The 15,538-nt window shown below is 37.2% G+C and overlaps 2 protein-coding genes and 1 long non-coding RNA gene across 3 annotated transcripts; 1 reads left to right on the top strand and 2 right to left on the bottom strand.

Annotated features, from left to right (window-relative positions):
• The first annotated feature begins 299 nt into the window (after nucleotides 1–299).
• Nucleotides 300–8,656, top strand: LOC103983652 (uncharacterized). Its single transcript, XM_065181297.1, has 13 exons — nucleotides 300–953; nucleotides 2,670–2,745; nucleotides 2,902–2,958; nucleotides 3,476–3,531; nucleotides 5,278–5,491; nucleotides 6,579–6,662; nucleotides 6,735–6,809; nucleotides 6,972–7,055; nucleotides 7,442–7,506; nucleotides 7,586–7,769; nucleotides 7,842–7,930; nucleotides 8,281–8,395; nucleotides 8,481–8,656. The coding sequence occupies exons 1-13, from the start codon at nucleotides 448–450 to the stop codon at nucleotides 8,508–8,510; spliced, it is 1,635 nt and encodes a 544-aa protein (XP_065037369.1). The 5' UTR covers nucleotides 300–447; the 3' UTR covers nucleotides 8,511–8,656.
• A 1,008-nt stretch (nucleotides 8,657–9,664) lies between these two features.
• LOC135674881 (uncharacterized) lies at nucleotides 9,665–11,069 on the bottom strand. The gene is made up of 2 exons (XR_010513757.1): nucleotides 10,914–11,069; nucleotides 9,665–10,112 (listed from the first exon to the last, which is right to left on the bottom strand). It is a non-coding gene; the product is annotated as an uncharacterized LOC135674881 (long non-coding RNA).
• Nucleotides 11,070–11,311: 242 nt separating this feature from the next.
• On the bottom strand, nucleotides 11,312–15,275 carry LOC135672857 (large ribosomal subunit protein uL3-like). Its single transcript, XM_065181296.1, has 6 exons — nucleotides 15,174–15,275; nucleotides 14,822–14,925; nucleotides 14,055–14,165; nucleotides 13,356–13,660; nucleotides 12,024–12,433; nucleotides 11,312–11,821 (listed from the first exon to the last, which is right to left on the bottom strand). Exons 2-6 carry the CDS (start codon nucleotides 14,904–14,906, stop codon nucleotides 11,563–11,565), a joined length of 1,170 nt encoding a protein of 389 aa, XP_065037368.1. The 5' UTR covers nucleotides 14,907–14,925; nucleotides 15,174–15,275; the 3' UTR covers nucleotides 11,312–11,562.
• Between the last annotated feature and the right edge of the window lie 263 nt (nucleotides 15,276–15,538).

The following is a 15,538-nucleotide window of genomic DNA, read 5'->3' as shown; positions in this document are numbered from 1 at the left end:
GTCGACATGTCTCGTGTCTGAAAAAACAAAAACAAAAACAAAAACAAAAACAAAATAAAACTTTTTCTCGATAAATAATATATACAAAATTTGGGTCGATTCGGTACACAGCTGACGACGACGAGCGGGAGCTCGAGAACTTACACGGTCAGTACGCAATCAGTGATCGATCATGCTTCATTTTTGCCTCTTAAAAGACGATACGGATTTAATCTCAACCGCTCATCAATATCTCTCTCTTGGTGTGGCGGAGAAAGAGAGCTTTATATAATAGCACGCAGCCGCGATCCAAATCCGCTGGCTCATTAAGAGGCGCTCTCTCTCCTCTCTTTCTTTTCCTCTGGCGGTTCTTTTCTAGGGTTTTGTTTTACGGTTCCCCAAGAATCTCCTTCTTGGGGAGAAAGGAGAACGACGGAGGGGTGGGGGACGGAAGGGGAAGGCGGCGCCATGGACTTCGATGAGTACGACTACTTAGAGAAGGCGGTGGAGGAGCCCAAGATGCACAAGGAGAAGGACCGTTCCGCATCTCGGCGCCACGGCGAGCGAGACAAGGACCGCGGAGAGAACGGCGAGGGCAGGGCCTCCAAGAGATCCAGAGCGGAGGAGCGGAACGGCGAGAAGCGCGACCGCGGAGACAGGGACCGGCCGGAGCGCCGTGAGAAGGACCACCATCGTAGCGGCCGTGAATCGGAGAAGGAGCGGGACAAAGATAGGGATCATCGCAGCCGAGAGAGGGAGCATAAGGACAAAGATAAGGAGAGGGAGAGGGATAGGGGAAGGGAAAGAGAGAAGGAAAGGGAAAGAGAACGCGACAAGGAGCGGGAGAGGGAGAGAAGAAGTAGTAGCAGATCACGAAAGCAGGACAAGGAGGCAGAGAAGGAAATGGAGAGAGCGAAGAGCAGAGAAAGGAGAGAACGAGAGCTTGAGAAAGAGATAAGGGAAAGAGAAAGCAGGTATTATATTATGTCCCTACTTTTTTGCTTTTTTCTTCTCCCTTTGTGTTCATCATGCAACTTATTGTGTTGGAGTTAGTGCGTTGGTTGGAGACATTCTTCATGTTTATTTTTCTCAAGAAAATCTACATCTAGAACTGCCACTTTCGAAAGAAAAAGTACAAAGAAGATTGGTTGGGAACTAAGGTTTTCTTAATCAATAATGGTTAATCACCTTTTTCTAAAATTGCATGTTAATTTATGAATCAGTTTCTATATTATATCTTGTGTAGTCATTTAATGGAGCTTTACTTTGTTGTGATGCTTGTTATTGTCTACACTGCAAGACAACCTATGTTCTTGTTCGAAATTGATTAGGGTTGATATAAAGTTGAAGAAAAAAATTTACTCAGTGCATATTCATTCTTAAACTAGAGCAGTATAAATATGAGATGAAAAAGGGATAGAACATATTATTTGTGTTTGCATGGCTTCTAGCAAGCAGAGGAATAAATCTTTCTTGTATGTCACTTCAACATTGTTCCAGAAACCTTAAACAAAAATCCAAGCAGAAATGTTTTTTAAATCTTGATGTTTTTAGAATGGAGGAAACAGCCAAATATATTCATCCACATTGCAAAATATAAACCTTTTCTTATATGACACTCCAACATTGTTTTAGAAACCTTAAAGAAAAAAGGACAAACTAAAGTGTTTCTTAAACCTTTTGATGTTTTGCTGAATAAAGGAATGTGGAAACGTCAAATGCATTCCTCCACATTGCATATATGCTTCCGAACCATTGTTCCTTATGTGTGTGTGTGTTTTGGTAGTGAATAGGGGTCTTCTAGAGATGGCTTACTGTGGATTTCACTAGTTGAGGATACTTGTTTGATAACTGTTGCCAAATATACAAACCATGTGTGGCAATCACAAAGACTCCTGCATGCTTTTGTACATACATATTTTCCTCTTAAATCATTTATAATGCTGATTCAGTAAGTGCCAATATTCTAAGTTTTGTTGTTAATGGATTACTGTAAATCATGTATCCTGAAAATGTGTGTTCCAGAAACAGGAAAACTTCACTAAAAGATAAGAACCATTAAAATAAGAACCATTACACAATAAAGATAAGAACCATTAAAAGGAAAACTTCACTAAACTTCAATAAAAATAATAACCATTACACAATCAAGTGACTAAACTAAAAGATAAGACTCGCCTAATATTATTTCATTTTCATAACTTCACTAAAATTGTGACAAATTTACATGAAAAGTTTCTGAAAAATTATGAATCTAGTTAAGCGTTACTTTCCTTGGCTCAAATGTAATCATTTTAAGCCGAACTCTATTTTAAAATCAGTAATGACATCATTGATCCTCAGAATCTTCTCACTTCCATTGTTGTTCAAGATGTGCTTTCTGGACAATTGTGATAAAGGTTAGGAAGCTTTTCATGCTTAGAGAAATTAAATAGAAACAAAGAGCAGATTTTTTGTTTTTTTTAATGCAACATCTTCTTGTTTGCTATTGTTATTTACAAAATCTAGGTGTTAAGGGTGACAAATCACCTTCTTTTTAGATACAACGTAAACAAGCTTTGTTGGCATGTTATCTCTCGCGATGATTTTTCTTGATTCATTTACTTATTGTGTTGTGTTTCCTAAAGTGAGAAAAAAATAACATGAATTTAATTATGGAATGACTTATTAATCTTTGTTTTCGTGTGTAGGAGGTTTAAAGACAAAAAAGATGCAGAGCCTGAAGCTGATCCAGAAAGGGATCAGAGGACTGTTTTTGCTTATCAGGTCTGCCAAATGATTTATCTCCCTCTTTCTCTCTCTTTTATTTTTTTGCTTCATAGTAAGGCATGACAGACTCATGTGCCTTCTTGTTTGTAACTATCTTCTTTCTTGGGATGCACCTTGACGTCTTTTAAGTTTTCTTACTTTTTGACGTTGCAGATGCCTTTGAAAGCTACTGAAAGAGACATTTATGAATTCTTCTCGCAAGTAGGAAAGGTTAGTGAATCAGCACTTTTGTTTTTAGTTGTTAAAGAGAAGCTACAGGTTGATGATTGTTCTGCAATTTGTTAGGTTTTACTGCATGTTTTGGTATAGCATGCAACCAACAGATATAAAGTGTTCTGACTTTCCATATTGTATACAAGAAAGGTATAGTATTTCAATTGTAATATACATCCTCTTGTGTATTTTTGGTACCTTAAGTAGTTCCTATGGTAGGACATATGCTAATGCTGCTGGCATAAAATTTACCATTTAAAATGGTGTTGTTGCATGTTATTGAGATACATTTGCTTCTTATTGCAGTAAATGCTTCTTTGCCTTCAATGAAGCGTATTATGTTGACCTTTTTATGGCTCAACATACTTTATTTGGTGAGCTAGATAATGAGAAAGCAGTTGACTGCTTCAATATGGGTTTAGATTGTCATATGCATGCCAAAATGTCATGTAAGTTAATATCCTAGTTGTTCAGTATAAAGGCACATCTTTAACAATTGTATTGTAGTTTCCAGGTGAGGGATGTTCGGTTGATTATGGATCGGAACTCAAGAAGGTCGAAAGGAGTCGGGTATATATTTCTCTCTCATGCGCACAAAATGTGTGATTTCATGTACCTTATGAATTAACATAAAGTTCAAGTTTGCTAATCAGATATAGGAGGAATGTGACTTTGAGGAAATATAACATGTTTGCTATTCTGATTATCTTCTTGATTAGACATGAGCTTACGGAACAACCTATATATGCTTTTTCCATGACTCAATTCCTAATGTAGTTTTAGTTTCTGCCCTTATTTCATGTATTTTTAAGTTTGAAGATTGTTTATGGATTTTTTTCTTATTGAATGCTTATAATTTATTCTGCTGCTTATGGTCTCATGGAGTGGCTGTTGACTGCTCTAAATGAACAAATTGCTCATCTTATATCTGGGTGTTGTATCAATGATTTTACAATGCACTAATCCTGTTTAGTTTAGGTATTTTTATGACATCTCTATACTGCCATATCTCCATTTCTATTTTTTGAGCACTGGAATCTGTGTAATCAAATATGTAGCAGACACTATCTTCTTGATGTGTCTCGAAAACTCCACATTATCATCCTCTTGATGTACTAGGTGAAGCATATGTTGCCGTTGCTATTCTTATTTACTGGATTTGCCTTTCCTTTTAATTTCCATCAGAGCAAAAGGCATGAATTATATATTGTCATCAGGAGATCACCAATCTGCATGCTAGTAGAATAAATATGAATTATAAAGATGTTGCAGTCAGTTTTCTTGTTTTTCTTGTGCCTTCATTTGTACTTTGGAGGTCACTGGTATTTTAGTTTTCCTTTCGACTTTCATTTGCTTTGAATTTGTTATACTGATTGTCCTGTTAAGAAAAAAATTTTCATAAATGTCGAAATCAGAGTGCTGAGTCATCTTCTACAGCTGATTGTTTAACCATCCTTATGGTAAGCTACCGAGTTTGATCTTCATGACTTTCTGCATTAATTGACAAAAAGGGTATGGGTGTAATTGTTAATTAAACTTATTGTGAATACAAACAAGTGTTTAACTGTTAAAAATAAACACATCTTGTCCAAAATGTTGGTATTTATTGTGGACTAAAAACAAGAATGATGAATATTGCAGATAGAGCTAATGGCTATTGTCAAAAATTTATTATGTATGCCATCTTACAATAATGTTGAAGATAATTGTTGGTGGTTGTCTTTCGAGTCTTTATTCTTCATCATTCTTAATAGTGTGTCTCTGAAGAAATATGGGTAGTAGTTTATCCTTGAAAAAGAGGCTTCCATAGGGAATGAAACAAATGCAATGAGCTGCACAATTGTGAACACTTTTGAGAGAAGCTCCAAATGGAGAATAGATTTCAGAATCCTTGGCTGTCTCTAACACTGTAGCAAATATTGAAAGATAATTGCTTATTTGGTCTCTTAGTAGATCTGAAGCAGATGCTAGTATGTACTGCCCAAGGGTGGTTTCTGTTGGGTGCATATGCTTGTTTGGTAACTAATTTTCATCCGGTGCTTGTATATGTGAAGAACACTAAAAGGTCTTTGCTCATTTGCAAAAATTGTATATATAAAATTATGTCACCCAGAAGATTGTTCTTTCTTCCTTTTGATTTCATCCTTTTGTATATGCAAGAATTGTCTATACAAAAGTATGTTTGTTTTTTGCTGTGTTTCTGCAGTAGATTGATTGTTTCACTTTTCTATCTTCTGTACAGGCTTCTTGTTATTTCTTTAGCTTTATTAGGGATGCATATTGGAACTTACATTCTTCCATGTTGATTGATTGCAGTTATATTGAGTTTTATGATGTGATGTCAGTACCGCTGGCTATTGCACTGTCTGGGCAACTTCTACTTGGTCAACCTGTCATGGTCAAACCTTCTGAAGCTGAAAAGAATCTTGTTCAGTCAACTGCTTCAACTACTGGTATTGCAGGCGCTGCTGAAAGAAAGATTTACGTTGGAAACCTGCATTATAACATTACAGAAGAGCAACTTCGCCAGGTGCAAATCGCCAGTCTTTAACACTGATCTTTGAGATATTTTGTGATGTATCTCCACTGATCTTTGAGTATATTTTAGAGAAGGATACTGATCTGAACTGGACTACCCTGACTGATAGTCACAAGGAGAAATGAATCTAATTAGCTGCTCCATTCGAAATCTGGAAGAATTATCCACTAGACTGGGAGGAAGATGTTGTCTTGAGTTAAATTCAAAACCTTGAATCTTGTGGCATGTACTACTTTGACATATCTGTCAGAATTAGCTGGTTCAACATATTTCAACCCCTTTAACACTTATAAGGAGAAAGAAAAAGAATAAAGTAACTAGTAAAATGCATCTACATATGCTATATGGATAAGAATAAAGTAACTAGTAAAATGCATCTACATATCACTCTTTACCCTTTTGTGTTTTTTATGGATTTTCAATCTTATAAAGTACTATGCTTGAACTGACAGCTCGGCTGCTAAATTCTGTTACTTAGTTCATATCAGAAAGTTGACTGGATGTTAACCACTTATGAAGAGCAACTATTTTGTTATTAGAACAAAAAAGAAAATTGCAAAGAATATAGGTGAGGAGAAAAGGGTTTCTACTGGCAGAAAATATAGGTGAAGAATTGGAAAGGAACTTGAAATTTGACCTTGGCTGGGATTCTAGGTGGTACAAGTAAGAAGATATAAGATAGACTTGAGATCTTGCCCCTCTGCCATCTCTATTTTTGTTGACAGTCGTATTCTTCATTTTCGTGGAAATATACTCTCCTTCTGAGCTGCCTAAATTCTTTAAACATGGAAGAATTTTGTTGGTTACAACTTTAGCTCTTGTATTTCTTTTTGTGCTTATCTATTCCAGGTCATTCATGATGGTCTTAACTGTGGTGTTATGTCTCTACTTTAATGGGTCAATATATCTTTATTTCTTTTCCTCTAATTTAAACTTAAATTAGCTCTACACTCTACATACAATGAAATGTCATTTTATGTCCTAGGTTTTATTGTTTATTTTTTTTAGTTTTTGCATTTTGTGTGTAACTTGTTAGGCCATTGTGTAAAAATTTGTCTTGTAATACTTTTCTTTTAAGATCTTTGAACCTTTTGGCGCTGTGGAGCTTGTGCAATTACCGCTAGATGAATCAGGACATTGTAGAGGTTATGGATTTGTTCAAGTAAGTAAAATAGCCTGCTAGTTCTGTTGTCATCTCGCTTTTCATTTGCTGACATGATCTTTTCTTTCCCAGTTTGCGCAGCTTGAGCATGCAAAGGCTGCCCAAAGTTTGAACGGGAAGTTGGATATTGCTGGTCGGATTATCAAGGTAACCATTTACTTATTTTGAGCATTTATCGGTTCAGTTTTCCATGAGATCATTTTTTTAATGTTTTGTAGCAGATTCTATTGTCTTTTATCTGCCAGTGATTTATTGACCAAATTTGTTTAGCAATCATATGTTACAAATGAACTCTAAATGTTTTCACAGGTTTCAGCTGTCACAGATCATGTTGGAGTACAGGATACTGGGACAAATGCTGCTGACTTTGATGATGAGGATGGTGGTGGTCTGGTATGCTGAATGTGTTCTTTTTTTTTTTTGCTTTGAATTGCTAATGCTTATAACATTCTCAAGTTTAGCTCTATTGATAATTATCGAAAAAAAACAGTGACACATTGACGATGTTATTTTTAAGCTTTTGCTATCCTTTACAACCCTGTAGATATAAAACCAAACACATTTGGAAGTATGATGCTTGGGTAATGATATTGAGATTTTTTTTGCATTTGCTATCCTGTTTGCTAAATAAGCTGGCTTGTAAATTTTTTGGAAGTTAGGCACAAATATTATTAGGGAGCTTGCAAAATAACATGATGGATGATGGCTGTTATGCTGCCGAACATGAGAGTTCCTTTAAAAATTCATATGTGATAGTTGCTTATTTTGTTTTCTTGCAGTCATTAAATGCTCGTTCCAGAGCAATCCTCATGCAGAAACTGGATCGCACTGGAGCAGCCTCGAGGTCAATCTTCATGACTAGACCAGTTGTTTATGTTTTTCTTTTTCTTATTCATGACCTGAATTGTTCATTATCTTTTCAGTATTGCCGAGTCGCTAGGAGTACCTATCATCAATGGGGCAGTTCCTAATCAACATGCCTTTGGCCTGCTTGCTAATGGGCGATCTATGAGCCCTGCAGTTGTCTCAGCACAACATACTCCAACTTCTGTGGTGGAGCCAAGCGAGTGCTTATTGTTAAAGAACATGTTTGATCCAAGCACCGAGGTTAGACAAGTGTTTATCATGAGACATGCCTCTCTTTCGTATTACTGAACTTTATTGCTGTTTGCATTTCAGACGGAACCTGATTTTGATTTGGAAATTAAAGAAGACGTCCAAGAAGAATGTTCCAAATTTGGCCCTGTGAAGCATATACATGTGGAGAAGTGAGTTCTTTTCTCTAGAATGAACAAATTTATTTTATGCATTGTGATTATGGTGTTTTGCAAGTACTACATTTTGGTATATTGCCTACCGCACCCAATTGGGCTAATGAGAGGGTCAACCACCCAACCAGACAACTCAATGAATTTATGGTATTTAAATTCAGAGAGCTTTCTGCAACGTGAAAAGAGCTTGTGGTATTTAAATTAAATGATGAATTTATTTTCATGTGCTTGGTCACATAGCATATAGGGTTTTCTCGTGAGTGCTTTGAGATCGGGATGTGAATCTTTAAAATTATCATGATTTTTGACATTAGTTTTATTTTATTTTTATATTTCCACTTGTGCAGGAACAGCACTGGTTTTGTATACCTACGATTTGAAAGTGTGACAGCCGCTGTGAGTTGCCAGCGTGCTATGCAAGGCAGATGGTTTGCGGGAAGATCGGTCTCAGCCACATTCATGGTATATATATATTTTTTTGAACTGCCCAAGTAATTATTTTATTGAAATTTGACTTAGGCACCCAAGTAATTTTTATCCTTTGCAGCGGCCGCAAGAATATGAAGCCAAATTTTGAAACCCCCCTCACCTGTCCGTCTGGTGGCTGATGTGTACAAGTCATTTGTTCTAGTGAAAATGCGTGTGAAACAAAGCTCTTAGTTTTTCTTTCTCGTTGCTGGTGAAACTACATATATTTTCTGAATGCTATATTTATTTTCGACATATACTGATAGCTGGAGAAAATTTTGTTTTAAGAACATTGGATTTCAGAAAACAAAGGCTTTGAAAACAAAGGATTCAGAAACAATCATCATGGCCTATCCAAAAATATAGAATTCTCATAATCGAGGGGTATTTCGAACTCCCTTCAACCCCTTTGCGCTATCGTAAGGTCCTTACCGAAAGCAAAGCGTAATTAGCCCAAACAAACAAACCCCGTGCTCCTTGGTGCATACACCTTGATTGCTTTATTTATCAATAGAAAAAGACTAATTCGTGCCAGCCTGCTTTTTTTAAGTCTCAGACAACACTAGGAGGCATGGTACAAAACACTTTCTGCCACCCTATTCCAAAACAGCCTATGGTTTAAAAATTAATGACTACTTCTGCATAACTATATAGCACTTTCAACTGACATGTGACTGCATCCCCTAATCGATTAAGACAGATTACAATTTTTGTTTTACACTGCTAAATAAATCTACCGAGTTCTTTTTATCATCACATCACTTTCCTACAATTTTTAAGCAGGCAGACCAGAGTTGGCCATGCATTTGAGAGAAGATAGCAGACATGTACATGATCGTATTCTTAGTTTTAAAGCAGATATATATATATATATATATATATATATATATATATATATATATATATATATATATATATATATATATATATATATATATATATATATATATATATATATATATATATATATTCAGAACCAAGTAAAAATAAATGCCTGTTCTTTAAGTGGCTGTTAAAAGAAAGAAGCAGAAATTGAGCTACACAAGAGAACACCCATATTGTCATCATAAGCTACAAATAATATATAATCGAGAAAGACAACATTGGTGCGAGTGCCATATGACAATGACATGTAACATGGCAAGTTATGCGAATGCACGAGTGAAGTAAAGGAGGTCAAGATAAAGAAGCTGGATCAATTAAAACTAATTGAACATAATTAATCTTACGCACGTACCTACCTACAAAATGACAGTTAGTGAATGACCTTGTAAGGCTCACACAGCGTCCTTTTCAGCCTTTCCACACAATCTTATAGCAGAAAAGTTTTATTTCTTTCTACAACGACGATGCATTCATGATCGACCTTTGTCATCCATCCTTCATTTACATTATCATGTCACACCACAAGAAAGAACATTTTAAGTCATTAAGCAACTAGAGGCCTTCGGATCATAAGATATTGCGAGATCTCGATCCTCCTACGTTCAAGAAAACTGAAATCCTAATAATGCAAAATCTAGCATGAATCATAGAGACTTGCGCTATGGCATCAGCAGGGATCTCCTTGGTTTACCTATGATTTGTAGTGGCCCTTTCTCGTGTCCAACCAAACATGTAAAGAAAAACACGATGCATCTTTCTCATCCGTTCCGCACCATCGTGTAATCATCGCATCCATTAAATCCGAGAGAAGCACACAAAAAAGAACCTAAATACCAGCACACACAAAGAACATAAAGATCATGGGATCCACGAATTGCTCCCTACATTCAAGAAGAAGGAGAACCCAACGAACACGAAAGTCTATCACGGATAGCGAAAAGGATCTTCTAGGGTTCTTGACGATTCGAGGCCGAGACGACTGCATCCATTGGGATCAAGAGCGTACAGTAAACCAACAACCAAAAACAATAAGCACAGAACCCAGAAGTACACACAAACCACGAGTTCCCACGTTCAAGAAGCACAAATTCCAAATATAAAGCCTACAGATGATAAGGTTCCAAGATATTTGCTCCATGTTCGAGAGTGAGATCCTAATAATGCAAGATCCAACACGAATCATAGAGAACTACTACAGCATAAACAAGCAAACAGAAACAGAAAGACAATGGTTCTTTCTCATCCGTTCCACACCATCGTGTAATCACCACAAGAGAACCTAACGATCCATTAAAAACGAGAAGAGCACACACGAACAACCTAAAGATCATAAGATCCAGTAAATTGCTCCCACATTCAAGAATGAGGAGAGCCTGGCAAACACGAAAATCTAACAAGGAAAGCGAAAAGGATTTCCTAGGGTTCCTGAAGATTTGAGGCGAAGACAACAGCGCAAAACCGAGAGAACAATAGGGTACGATTAGGATTAAGAACGTACAGTAAATCAACAACAAAAAACGAGCAGTCACAGAACCCAGAAGAGCATCCAGAAACCACAAGATCTCACGTTCAAGAAGAACGATGCCCGAATAAACGCCAGGATCGGACGCAGATCGTGAGAAATTACCCATAGCGAGAGGAAGGAGGCGGATCACCTAAAATAAGGCGGAGGCATCGACGCATCCGATAGAGAGCACAAGAGGGTTTGTTCGGGGCTCTTCTTTCGCCTCCCTCCTTCAAGAAATGGAACGCATCGAGGAAAGGGACGGAGTAGGAAAAGACGAATAGCGGGATAATGGCCAAACCGCTTTTGGTGTATATACACACACATATTGCTATGTCTCGAAATAACGTATTTACCCTTCCGAGTTTTTGTATGGTATATATAGTGTGTATATATATACCCCCTCCAAGTTCTTTTAATATTCCGATTATATATTGGTGTCAATTATGGTTTGTTTTGATGTTTAGTTGATCAAAATGAATTATGACTGTAAATATACAAACTAACAATCGAACCATTAATTAAACAATAAAAAAACAGATTATAAATTATGTTGAAGAATCACATAATCACTTGCTGATGAGAATGCTCATATTATCCAAAATCCAGTGTGTTTTGGGGACAAAAAAAAACACAGTTTCATAATGACAACAGACATCAAAAGTTTGAATCTAGATAGGAAACTCAACCAATGCATAAATATCATTAAGGATAAATTGAAAGGATGTTTCAAACTTATCTACTGCCAGAGACGAAGTGGGTGAGTGAAAATTTAGGCCTTCAGCCTACCATAGAACTTCTGCTTCTCCTGAGTCGTCTGGAAGCGGCCGTGCCCAAACTTGGAAGAAGTATCAATGAACTTAAGCTTGATCTCCTCGAGGGCCACACGAGATGTCTGCTTCAGTAGGGACTGGCGAAGTGTAACGACCCTCTTCTTCGGCCCGACACAGCAACCCTTGATCAGAAGATAGTCATGGTTCACGATACCATAGTGAGGGAAACCACCCATCGGTGTAATATCTTTCTCGGTTCTGGTCAAATCGAAAAAGGAAAATAGTCAGAACGACCTATATTTGCTGATTAACAATCCATATGTATCTGACTGCAATATATTAAAAACAACTCCGAGGTGATGAAAATTTGGCTTAAATTCAAATCAGAATCTGATGAAGCATCTTAGGATAAAAGCCGAAATAACACGAAAAGAAATGATAAATAGAATAGAGAAATGACCTATCAAACTCCGTAATAGCAGTGTGTGATTCATCTCCACTTTTACCGATTTTGTATATCTTTTTGTTCATTTCAGTACGATGATGGTAACCATTCTGTCCAGCACGAGCAACAGTATATGACACTCTGGCAGGATGCCAAGCACCAATACAGGCAACTTTACGCAGTCCTCTGTGCGTCTTCCGTGGAAGGCGGGTGACACCCCAACGGGTCACAACACCTTCATAACCCTTACCTTTAGTCACACCAATAACATCAATCATCTCATCTTTCTGGAAGACAGCATCGATCGGGACTTGCTTTTCGAAGAAACTGTAAGCAAAGTCCACCTTCTGTACTACGGTCCCTCCATTGACCTGGATCTCCATCAAGTGAGCTTTTTTCTGTTTCAGACCCTTCATCTTCCGTATCTGAGGCATAAAAACAGATAGTAACAATCATCAGCTACTTCTGGTTAATCAATAAAAGAGAACAACCATTATAAAATGACCTAAAATAATATCTAGTCCACCTTGTGCATCTAGTTGGTGTTTCTACATTTATACAATAATTCGGATCAAGGGTCACAAAAAGTAATTAGTCATAAAAAAGTGGAAGAGATTAATTAACACATACTGTTATTGATGAACATAAAAAGCAGAAATTATCAGTATAACACGGGGATGAGCAGATTTCAGCTCCAATGATATAGGCAAATAGAAAGATAAGGTCATCCAATTTTCAGAAAATAACCATGGACCAAAAATTATTTTAAAGCCTAGTTCAGTAAGTCTGCTAAATTACAGCCCACCTTTCAATATTGACGGCCATGTAAATGCTATATACAACAAGGTAACATCCCCGTAGCTATCTAGATTCTATATAAAAAAAGAAGTCAGCAAACAAGCAACTTGGTTCCTCAACAAAACACGCATCAGCCATGATTAAGATTTTAATAAATGAGCTCAGCATAATAAAGGTCCTGATAATGGCTGATGTTGTCCTAGGCCATCAATGGAACATCAGCTGCTTTAATCAAGCAGATAAGTAAGCATTAAACTAGCCATTTGTAAAGTTCATCATAAAATCCTAATGCATTTCATCTCTCCACATAATGGGCAAGTAAAGCAAGAAGTCATAGGGTCTAACAGCTCCTATAAAATCTACAAGTTACTGTAGTAGATAATTGTGTGTTTTTATGACACTTCAGACCATAATGCTATACTTAATATGGCTGTCAGAAATTACCAACTGGAAAGTTTTTCTAACCATGTCAGCTTTTAAACACAACAAGAAAGTACTAAACAAAAATAAAAGTAATAAAATGTGTCAGCCAATGTCCATGAAATGCACCTGAGTGTGAGCCAGAACACGGATAACAGAACCATATTTCTTCATCTTCTCCAGCTGCACCTGAACCTCTTTCTTTCCCTCCTCGCTATCAAATTTCTTGGAGTACGTTGTAAAAGCTTTCTTCTTACTTTTGCACCAGTTCTTGTAGAATCTCCTCCTCACCTCCTCACTCAAATGCTGAGCCCACACAGTATTAAGAGAACGGAGACCGCGTGGTGTCTTCACATATGCAACAACTCCAACAACAACCATTGGTGGAGTTTCTATGATAGTCACTGCCTCACATGTCTCCTTCTTGTGAAGCTCTGCAAGCAACAAGAAAATAACAATATAGGTATGACAAATAAAAATCATTTAGCATGAACATATAGTAAAATGATTTTAAAAATAATCCACTCTCCTTATTAATATAATGGGCAACAGATATGAATAAAGTCTAGTATTTAAAGAGAGAACAATTTATGAGCATACCCAACCGAAAAAATTGCAACAATTTTTCTCCAAAGGATATTAAGTACATCAACATGACATTTAAACAAAGGTCACAAGAATCCAAGTTAGCCATCTACTTGCAAGAAAAATCAAGACAAACAAATAAAGGTCTAAGTTGGAAGCATTGAGAAGATGTATGGTTCCAGTATAACACACTGAAATTAGAACATTACGAACAAGGCTAAGATTAGACTAATGAACACTCACTTGATCCTGGCTTTTCGACCTCACGTACAATGTGAGTCATCCCAGCCTTGTACCCAAGGAATGCCGTGAGCTTGCAGGATTTTGTGGGGTCATCCCTCGGGAAGGACTTCACTGCATCAGAAAATCACACATAGCAGTTGTTAAAATGGAGATTTTCAGCTTATATTCTCCTAGTACCTTTAACAAAAATAAAAATTGGGAAGCAATGCATCAATGAAGTAAAAGAAGCTAACATGAGGCCTAAATCATGTTAATGTGCATGCTACATAAGAAACATTCTGATGTGCAGAAAAGTTAATTAGAAGTCATAAAATGTAGCAAACTCACTGAACATTTGTAGACACGATGTTATTTAGCATCATGAAAATACATGATAAAAAATGAAGTTCTATGTAGCTTGGGAAATATTAGGTACTTCATGCACAGCAGGAAAATCAGCAAAGGATATTAATGTGCCAATATTTCATATACTGAGAGAGAGATAACATTCATAAGAATCAATAATTTTGTCTGACTCGATACAGGTTTATGTAAATTCATGACAAGTACCGGTCCTCCTCCAATTTCTCGTCATAAACCATCCGATATAGACGGGTGACACGGTTCATTCAAGGTACAAAAGTACCAACATGAAACTCATTCAGAAAGAAAACAGTGCCAACAACAACAACACTACAGAATGTGATAAATTACATATACATCACGAAGCATCGCGTGAGAAAATGATAGGGAGAGCCTAAATCAAGACGATGTTCTCTCCGAGTTACCTTTTCCACGGTGGCGAGACGCTCGCTTCCGAGGAAGAAACCCAAGCGAGCCATGCCTTGGGTGCTCAAACTTCCGGTGAGACATCTTCCAGACTTACCCTCCCCTGAAGACGAATCAATGACCACGATTATGTCAAGAGACGTTTTCATTGCCAAAGATCTAATATTTACATCCAAAAGAACAACAAAATGCACTTCGAGAATCAAAATAAGGAACACGCAGATTAATAAGCATCTGATTCTTCGTAATCTTCTCAACAAATGACAGATAGCAATCACCGATTACCAATCGACATTGAAGAAATCAAACAAAAACAGACGCCGAGATCGGAGATGACCTCTAATCTCTTACCTTAGACTTGAAGCGGCTGCGGAACTCGAAGGGTCGGTTCCAAAACCCTAATGACCGCTTATATATGTGTGGTGAATGCGGAAGCCTCTTATAGAATGACGGAGAAACCCCTCTGTCTTTCTTGCACGCGTGATCATCATCGTACGTGATTTAACGAATCTTGGCGTCTGAAACGGCAACCGGGTTATCCAATCGAGACCCTCTCATCCAAATCCAAAGGCATCCGATTAGCTAATCGGATTCAAAGTGCGAGACACGTTTGAGTCAATATTGACCCAACCCATGGGAAGGGCTAAGATGGCATGTCATTTGAGATAGCCACCGCCTTAGATTTGATATCCAACGGTGGATAATGCTTGGGTTCA

The sequence above is a fragment of the Musa acuminata genome, chromosome BXJ1-5 (genome assembly GCF_036884655.1).
Source record: "Musa acuminata AAA Group cultivar baxijiao chromosome BXJ1-5, Cavendish_Baxijiao_AAA, whole genome shotgun sequence".
Taxonomy (NCBI): Eukaryota; Viridiplantae; Streptophyta; class Magnoliopsida; order Zingiberales; family Musaceae; genus Musa; species Musa acuminata.
This window is presented reverse-complemented; position numbering and strand designations above follow the sequence as displayed.

Bases quoted from the DNA above. Each gene is read 5' to 3' on its own strand.
- LOC103983652 (XM_065181297.1), top strand. From the start codon at position 448: ATGGACTTCGATGAGTACGACTACTTAGAGAAGGCGGTGGAGGAGCCC. The intron at 954-2,669 runs GTATTATATTAT...TTTCGTGTGTAG, and splicing joins ATAAGGGAAAGAGAAAGCAG to GAGGTTTAAAGACAAAAAAG. The intron at 6,810-6,971 runs GTAACCATTTAC...ATGTTTTCACAG, and splicing joins TTGCTGGTCGGATTATCAAG to GTTTCAGCTGTCACAGATCA.
- LOC135672857 (XM_065181296.1), bottom strand. From the start codon at position 14,906: ATGTCTCACCGGAAGTTTGAGCACCCAAGGCATGGCTCGCTTGGGTTT. The intron at 13,661-14,054 runs GTGAGTGTTCAT...TGTTGCTTGCAG, and splicing joins GGTCGAAAAGCCAGGATCAA to AGCTTCACAAGAAGGAGACA. The intron at 11,822-12,023 runs GTCATTTCTCTA...CGATTTGACCAG, and splicing joins GCTATTACGGAGTTTGATAG to AACCGAGAAAGATATTACAC.